This window comes from Alligator sinensis, unplaced genomic scaffold, assembly GCF_000455745.1.
Source record: "Alligator sinensis unplaced genomic scaffold, ASM45574v1 scaffold1299_1, whole genome shotgun sequence".
NCBI lineage: Eukaryota > Metazoa > Chordata > Crocodylia > Alligatoridae > Alligator > Alligator sinensis.
Genome location: NW_005842647.1, coordinates 820,612 through 829,835, shown reverse-complemented (window position 1 = coordinate 829,835; position 9,224 = coordinate 820,612). Strand labels below are relative to the sequence as shown.

General features: G+C 47.0%; 1 protein-coding gene across 2 annotated transcripts in view; it reads left to right on the top strand.

The window, feature by feature from the left end:
- Nucleotides 1-9,224, top strand: part of LSP1 (lymphocyte specific protein 1) — an 83,890-nt gene that overhangs the window by 23,647 nt on the left and 51,019 nt on the right. Inside the window, exon 1 of one of the 2 annotated variants that reach the window (XM_006033652.3) lies at nucleotides 361-580. The exons of the other annotated variant lie outside the window; for it this stretch is intronic. Coding sequence (XP_006033714.1) covers nucleotides 522-580 — 59 coding nt within the window. The 5' untranslated portion in view covers nucleotides 361-521. Of the gene's footprint in view, nucleotides 1-360; nucleotides 581-9,224 lie in introns of those variants that run through there. 2 annotated transcript variants of the gene reach the window in all.

The following is a 9,224-nucleotide window of genomic DNA, read 5'->3' as shown; positions in this document are numbered from 1 at the left end:
AAACAGACTAGAAAGTGAAGAAGATGGACAATAAATAGGGAATTGGGAAGTAGAGAAAAAGAAAAGAAAAGAAAGCATAAGATAGAAGGAGAGTTAAGAAAGAAGAGACTGCAACAGATATCAATATATAAGAATAGTCCATTGCTTGTAGAGCTCAAGGCTTCACACTGAGCTCACTCAGCAATCAGATGCACGCAGGGAGGGGACCTTGCTTTGCCTCTAACTACAAAGCTTCTCTCTGAAAGATTTTTTCTCTGACATTTCCACTAGGCTGAGAAGGAGGAGGTAGAGGTGGAGGAGACAAGAGGGGGGGGGGGAACAGGGGGGCTTAGGGAAACAAAAGGAAACCAGCTGCAGAACTTCCTGAAGAGAGAGAGAGGGGAGGGAGAGAGAGAGAGCTAACAGGATTATTTATATTTTAAAAAAAGAAGAAGAGAAAAGGGAGGGGTGGGGGAAAGTGAGGAAAAGAAGGTTTAGCAGCTAGGATCTGTGAGCCTGCCCTGAGTTCAACCTCTCCCACCATGACCAGTGCAATCCTGAGGAGGAATTCCAGTAAACAGGGCTTAGAAAACCTCTTAAGGTAAGTCTTTACCTGCCTAGCCCAGGCTGAGTGAAGGCAGGGAGGAGGGGTTCTTTGTTACATGGAGCTCAGTTCATTAACTCTCCACCATAGATATTTAGCTAATTCCAAACACCACGGGCTGTTTATTTCCCAGAGGGGCATTTGCTCGTACTGTGGAGAGAAGAGTAATATTGTTCTGTTGCACAGTGTGTGTGTGTGTGTGTGTGTGTGTGTGTGCGTGCGTGCGTGTGCACATATATTTCAATCAGTTGAATGCATTAGTGAACAGGGCTCTGAGGCAGACAGAACATATTGGAAGCCAGGAAAATAAATGAAACTCAAATAATAAAAGAAGGAAGGCAGATTTGAACTTACTGGTGGTGGCTTTCGCAAAAGCACATAGCAAAAATAGCTTAACACGACTGTATTGCGATACTTACCTGAACCTGCTGGTTGTAACTCTTGCCTCGGAGAGTTTGTGGATGTGCGTGCCTCTCGACTGGAGGAGAGGGACTCTGCCTAGCAAAGTTTTCTTGTGACTCATGTTATGGACAATGCATGTGCAGCTGCAGGTCCATAGAGGGTCAGCTCCTCTGCTGCTGTAAAGTCAGCCTGGATCTACTGATTTCCTCTTTGTAGCTATGCTGATATATACCCACTGAGTGTCTTGGGCTGTAATCCTAGGATAGTTCACTGGGCAGCCTCAACGTGCTGGGTTCCTTTTTGTTGCTAAATGCTGAGCCCAAAACTGTCCAGAGAGCACTGTATGCTCCACACATTTACTGGAGATGGAACTTCCCTCCTCTGCCGTCATGCTGCTTTTTAATGTGAACTGGAAATGCCAGTTTAGCTCTTTGCCCTTCGCCTCAGTGTTCCAGCTCCCCAGTAGCTACTGGAACTAGAGAGGCTTCTTATGCCCCATGCCCGAGGATGTGGAAAACTCACATTTGACAGGGGAAATGTATCACTGTCATCACTAAGTTTGACCTGGTGTGAAGAAGGGGAAATAGAATGAGTTGGAGATGAAAGTTAGGTGCTTTAGTGCTCCCTGCATAACATTTGACTTCACCAGAGGATGCTGAGGCCAAGGTCTGGGTTGGAGGAGGCTGTGCGGAGCATGCGGTTTTGGGAAGTGGGGATTCCTGTTCCCAGGCTGCATTCAGCTTCAGCATTTTCACATACAGTAATGCAGCCTTCAGCTTCTCCTCGGAAGGGTTTCTCACTCCATGGGTGCAAAGGGAATTTGTTCTTTTGGTTCAACCAGTCCAGAAATTTCCTTCACCCACCCACTCTTTGGGCCCGATCCAGTATGTGTTGGTATCAATAGAAAGACTCTGGGTGACTTCATCAGGCTTTGAATCAGTCCCTGGGAGAGACAGGAGGATGTTCGATTCTCCTTTGACCCCTTGCTGGTGTTCCCACTGGCCCAGATCCAAGGCGGCCACTCCATTTTTGGAAATATGCAGTCAGAATGATGCTGCTTGTGGCTGGGGTGAAAGGTTTTGATGGGTGACTTCATCAGGCTTTGAATCAGTCCCTGGGAGAGACAGGAGGATGTTCGATTCTCCTTTGACCCCTTGCTGGTGTTCCCACTGGCCCAGATCCAAGGCGGCCACTCCATTTTTGGAAATATGCAGTCAGAATGATGCTGCTTGTGGCTGGGTTGAAAGGTTTAGGAAACTGCAAGTGAAATAAAACTGCTGAACAAATTTCAATAAACTGACAAATAATGGTATAGGACATGGGACTAAGAGAACTGGTGAGGATTGGGTGGGGCTGATGATGGCAATGCAAGTAAGAGGATGGATACCCTGTTCTGTCTTCCCCAAAACACAAATCTGGGGTAAAACTTTTTGTAGGAAACAAAAAGTAATGAGCATGGTGCAAATCATAGATGGATAGAGAAGAGTACAGAGAGTCTCATATGCCTCCATGCCTGGATTCAGTGCAAGGGCCCTGATTCAGTATAGCATACCTGGAGGTATATTCTTTTATCTGTTCAAAGCTCCTTTTAATACCAATAAGGATTACAGGTGCCGACCGGGAAGAGGACCTGCCTACTATCATTGTATGAGTACAGAGAGTTTTTAGGGATTATACAGATTAAAACTGCATTTGAGTTGGGTCCTTTGAATGTTGCATTCAATTCAAGTTTAGGTGTTTTATTCTATGGGTGGCAGTGAGGTGGGGGGGAGTGATGAATTTTACTGCTAGTTACATCCACATAACCCACTGAAGACCAGAGAAATCAACAGGGTTGCACGGTATGGATAAACTTTGGTCCCTGCACTGTGTGCTTTTCTTTATATGCAGTGAAACCCTCTAGGAAGGAGGTCACCTTCTTCACAAAACGGTGTCAGCCTACGTTTCACCATGAGCAAAATTGCTGATTGCACATTGCGAGCCAACTAAACAATCCCAGGCCGCCTTTTTGCTACTGTTTTATGTGGCTAATATGGCACTAACTCATTTAAGTTTGTGAGATGCTTTGAGATGCCTTGCTTCAAGACATTGCACCAGTGCAAAGGATGGTTGTTATTCTGCTTTCCACTATGAATGGAGATACCAGGCTCACTGTAATCACGCCGGCTGCACTGCAGCAGTGTCCAAAGTATATGTGCCTTTTGGCTGTCAAATTAGAAGAGGTGATATCGGTACAGAGTCACATTGGTGGTATACAGTGTGAGTGCTAGTGATGTCAGTTTGATGCAGGCACTGTTGGACTGCTAAGCTCTTTCCCACCCTGCTTATTTGAGGCAAGGGTTGCTGAAAGCTTCCTCCTGTGTAGTCCTGACACTAGGGCACTGTATCTTTGTTCAATCAAGTGACCCCCAGGCAACTTGCCAGATGCCTCAGATTTGCACCTCATTTGCTGAAAATAATTAGATTGCATCCATCCTCATTTTTAGTAGGGAGGCATAGCCCGTGGGAGTTGCTGGTTCTACTAAAATGCTGCATATGAATTTAAGCAGCCCAGTGGTACTGTGTAGAGCAGAAGTGTGGGGGGGAGGGGAGGGGGTAGTTTGGACCAGTAGAGAGAAGGTCAGCCTTGCACTGGCTCTAGAGTCCTCCAGAGACTGTAGGCTTTATTTGGGGCTCTCATTGTCCCCCCCTGTCCCACACGACCTCTTTACAGCCATGTTCCCTGTGTTGAGCTTCACCTAGGCTGAAAGGCCACATGTAATGTATGTATAACTTAATGTGCCAAATATATTCAGCAGTCCTTGGTGAATTACTCTTCTCTAGGCATCATTTAATACCTCCCAGAATGAAGTAAAGTACAGGAACAGTGATATTTCCAAATTATACAAGAAAGCCCTTTTCCCACTACACTGGTTTGAGGACCTTGTCCAAAGCAGACTGATGTCAGCACGGTGCCTTTTGAATTCCATGGGTTTTTACTGAAGCCTTTTTGTGCTTTTTGGACTGATGGCCCACGTGAAGATGAGTGCTCCCCAAGAACACCGACGGGCTGTTATACTTTGAGAGTTGTGGACCCCCATCTCCCTACAGCCTGGACGTGGATTGTACAGTAAACCCTTCCTGCTCTTTTCTATCCATCCACAGAAAGAGAGTGGTAGCTTAACATGAAAATGCTTGACAGAAGCATGCCTTTTACATCAGAAAGGTTAGGGACTGAGCTAACAGAGTGCAAGGATGCACCTTGCAATGGCAGCGAATGCACATCACGAGGGACTGTGTAATTACCTAGAAAGACATCAGGAAAGAATGAACAACTAGACTCTTATCTAACTCCTCTCTTTGGAGCTCCCACTGTGGAGCAGGGGTCTCCATCAGGCAAAACATTTTGAAAGAGCATCCATCAGACAACAGGCTTCTTTGTTCTGCTCACAATAAGTTCCCGGTGATAATACCAAGCCCTTCTGCAAGGTCTTATGTTTTGAAATCACTCTCCAAACATTAACTAGTTTATCGTTCTTCCTGACTCACTATATCTTTTTCTTTGCTCTTCTAATGAATTCCTATAAATAAGATAGGCAGCTATTGCCAGTCATTCCAATTCATTCATCAGCCACCCCTGCTGGAAGTTTACCCCCCGCGCGTTTATTGAACCTCGTGTGTTTTACAACAGAATATTGCGATTTAATTGACCCACGAATCAACCTCTTTGTAAATTTGTATGTGCTTCTGTTTTGAGCTTCTTAAAAATGCTTCTTTCATCCATGCAGCTTCCGCTACTTCCAGAATAGAAGCAATGTCCTTGAGATGATTTCATATAATCAGATTTCCATACCCACTTGATTCATTATTGTAGTTGGCTGTGTGTGTGTGTGTGTGTGTGTGAGAAGTTAACCCTCTCATAGAAATTTGTATGAGTTTTCTCCCTTCTTTTTGTGGATGGACTCCAAAACTGATGTTTGAAAAGACAGTACTCTGGAACATGAACAGTTTCTGTTCTGTTTGTATATCGCCTAGCACAATGTGATCCTGATCTATGAGAGGGCAGTAAGCTATACTGCTGAATGAACAAAAAAATGGTGATCATCACGCTCAAGTCATCAGAATCTGAAATAACAATTTAATCGCAGGAATTGGCGGGGAGGTGAAGACTCTCAGTGGAGAGAGAACTTGAAGATATTTCTTTGACTATGCAAAATGATTACTGTCAGCCTCTTATCAGTCAGCAGAATCATTAGCATGGAAAACCAATGCATGGATTTTAAACCAGGCTTATTCTCCCCTTGCCTTTGGGCCAAGCATAGATGAAGCCTTCATATGGAACTACAGCCTGAGGAAACTGCATGTCCTTCATGCGCTGCAGAAGTGGTATGTCCTATATACAATACTCCATCTTAATCGGAGTCACCTTGTTCCCAGCATTGGCAGGCTCCATGTCTTGTGCCTCTTTCTAAAGTTGAGGGACTTTTTGTTGTAGAAACCTGGGAACCAATTCAGCCCCTGCCATGTGGTCTAAATTCTCTTAGTTTGGGGGACATTTCCCTCCAAATCTCCTGGGAATTTGGTGTTTTTCATTGCTCCTGTGTGGAGTGTTTGGTTTGATGAAGGTTGTTTTCCCCACCCTCTTAAATTGCCTTTCTTTCCTTCCTAAGTTTCCTAGAGTTTCCTAAGTTTCCCAGAGCTCACAATAGTATGCCTGGCTGGGAGAAACCTGCCCTGAATTTCTTTCCCATCAGAATAATGAGCTGTCCAGGCAGGAGCAGAGATCAGTGTATCCTAAGGGCTGGGAAGTGGCTGGAGTGGGCATGAAATTTTGGCCTGGGGAGGGAAACGGCATTAGGAAGGGGGTCTGGGGTTGTAGCTTTCCAGGGAGTGTCGTTGTGGTGACTGGGATGTCATAGTAGCAAGGGGGGGGAAAGAGTTGAGCCTGTCACACCTAAAGAGACTCAAAACAAGGAGGTGAAAAATAAGAATTGATCTTCCTCAATATTGTAAACCAGTATTTAAGCAATCATCCTTTCTGTTAGTGGCCAGGGGTGGCCAGAGTTACTCACCCTGGGAGGCACATTCATTCTTCCACCAAAGCTCAAGAGCCAGAGAGTGGAGGGTGCTGCGTTACCTGGAGTGGAGGTGATCCCCCCCGACAAGCCGAGCCACTCTGGCTTTCCCCACTGGCAGTACGCCCTGGGGTAAGTGGCACGGCTGCAGCTCCCCACCCCGGCAGCCTAGCACCTGAGCCGGCAGTCCCAAAGGGAAGAGGGTGAGCTTGGGGTGCGCTCCCTGCAGGGAAAGCCAGAGCAGCGGGAGGTGCTGGGCTGCACTGTCCTCCAGAGCCACCTTGGGGAGAAGTGGGCAGGGCTTTGGCCAATTTGCAGAGAGCCTTGGTTTGGCCACCACTGGTCTAGGTACTCACTTGACAGGGAAGGGAGGAGAACTTGTAGTGCGGAAGTGGGACAGATGAAAGCAGGTGTCAGTTGGACTGAAAAGGGAGCTAGGAAGAAGGAGGGGAAGCAGTCTGAGGCAGCAGAGCTACTGCAGTGGGCAGGAGACAAGTGAAGGGGTACAGCTGCTTGGGCAGGCGCCCAGAGAAAGATCAGCTGTTGCTGTGGGAGGCTCAGATTCCTTTCCAGGGAGGAGTCACAGGAAGGAGGCATTGCAGCCGAGTGCCATTGACTGAGGGTAACTACAGTCATTCGCAAGGGTTAAAGTAGCCGCCTTTTTGCCTTGCCTCACTTTCCCACCACAAGCCTGAAGATCCACAGTGGTGTTCAATACACTTCTGGTTGCTCTCTGGCTGTATCATTTGCCCCTACCCTTGTTTCCCGTTTACACTATAACTCTCTGTTGCCACTTGTTTAGGGCATAGCTGGCTGGCAACTTAGCAAGTTCAGTGAGGCAGAGGAATGAGCATGCAGCAGTGGGAATGAATGGCCATATGCTGTTTGTTGGGGCGGGGGGAGTGAGATCAGCTTTCCACCAGGGCTCAGAGGGGCTTGCAGGACACCAGCAGGCCTGGCATGCTGGGCTGATGATGGATTGTACAGCCCATCCAGGGAGTTGTCCCAGCTCTATTGCCACTTAAGTGCTGTATTGTACACAGACAGCGCTGCTGTGTTCAGAGCCATGTGTCGATATTAGGCCTGCAATCCTCATTGTTCAGGTGGGAGGGCTGGATGTTGTCTGGGAAGCCGATAGCCCTTCCTGTCTGCCATTGTCTGGGTGTGCACTGCATATGTCTCTCTCATTGCCTGTCCCTGGATAGGAAGCTGTGAAAACAAGAAGGGGTGGTGGTCTGCAACGCAATCCAGCTCTGGAGCTAATGCGCTCAGATACGTGTTCTAGCATTGAGCTCTCTCTTGGCCTGGAGCAAAACCTGGCCTTATCATGGTAACTGGGCATCGTTTCAGGCTGAGGAAATTAGTCCGCCGCCTCCTTAACTCTGAATAAGAGTGGGAAGAAAGGCAGAGCTAATATAGAAAATCTGCCCCGCAGAATTGTCTGTCTGTCTGTGTACCTACCTACCTATTGACCTACCTGCCTTGCCTACCTTACTGCTCTTGTACAACACCTTTTATCCAAGGACCTCATAAAAGCACCTGGCATCTGTGAATGAGTTAATCCTAGCAATACCACTGGGAGGCAGGTAAGTATAATTCATTCCCATTTCACCCATGGAGGCACAGACCAATTAAGCCACTTGGCAAAGCTCACCCAGTGAGCAGCAGCTGAGCCAGAAATTAGATCTCACAGCCTTGACTCCCATGAAGCTTTCTTGCTCCCCAGGACAGATAAATACACATCTGTTTGTAGTGTGCCGATAAATGGATTTGGAGCACGAAGTCAGATGCTCACAAGCAGAGTTGTCCTGGTCTGTGGCCTGTGTCTCACACCCACCTCCTCAGAGGCTTGCGTGCAGTGCCTCTGCTCTGTGCAGTGTATGCTCATCCTCAGCTTTGCAAGGCAGCCACCCCCTTCTCTGGAGCCTCTCCATGTGCATAAGGTCCCCACGTCCCACTCTTCCGGTCCACCTGTTCCCCTGAAGTGTGGTGACTAATCCTCCTTTCTCCAGAGCAAGAATGCGAACTGTCCCCCCTGAATACCTTATGGATTCATTCCCAGAATTTCCTTGTGCTGTGGATGGTTATATCAGAAGCTCCACAGCTGCCCTGTGTCTAGCATTAACTATAATGTTACTCTTCCATAAAGAGAGGTGCTTCCTACAGAGTGGGAGCAGGAAAAATGGTGATAGATAGGGTTGGGAGCAGAAAGTAGAGCAACAGATCAAGCAGGAAGCATGCGGCAAGGAGAAGAAAAGAGCAACCAACAGGGCAAGGGAACAGAAAGCAAAACAACTGAGCAGGCAAGGGAAGGGGATCAGAGTGGCACTTGGAGAGGATGCGGGGTTTACCTGGTGGTATACCTGCCAGGAAGGTTGGCCCCCACTGGTTTAGACTGTACATGCTCTAGAGCCGTCACTGTCTCATGTAGTATGTGTACAGTACCAGGAGACACCGACTGTGGCTGCATGACTGTGATACAAATCATAAATAATAGTAACATGGAAAGAAAACCTTACATCACACAGAGATCTGAGATGCACATTCTCATGCCTGCTCTGCATTCCCCTCTTCCACGCCTTGGTCTGTGCTGTAGGTGGCAAGTTTTCAGGGGAATTAGATAGCACTGGGTGTTGGAAAACGAGTGAGTTCTGAACTCCGGCCCAGTGACTGGAATCTCATATCCCCGTTCCTCTGTGCTATAAAAAGCAACAGGCCTGATTTTGATCTCTGACACCAGTTTTAAACTGGTGTAACAATGTCATTAACTGCTGTATGGTCAATCAGGCTCTGTATACCATGAGCAAACCAAGGCAAAATCATAGAAATCATGGTGGGGAGGACATAGGGGAAAGTCCCATCCCACCCTCCACCCACCCAAAATTAATTCTCTTTGTTTTGTGAAGTAGTCAGAACCATCCTGACGAGCTCTTACCTCAGAAATGTCTTTTCTAGTCTATAAGGTGGAAATCTATCCTGCCTTCTACAAGTCTTTCCTAGCAAAAGGTTAGAATCTTCTTAATTCTCTGTCTCTCATTCTCTAACAAGTGAAACCAATACCACAGCATTTCTAAAAAGTTCTGAATTCTAGGACATTTGATCTAAAAGGACGTAAGATCCAACGCTTTTCCAAAGGGCCTGGACTTCAGGACATAAATGGTAACAAATGGGTTTTCCTTCTAGTG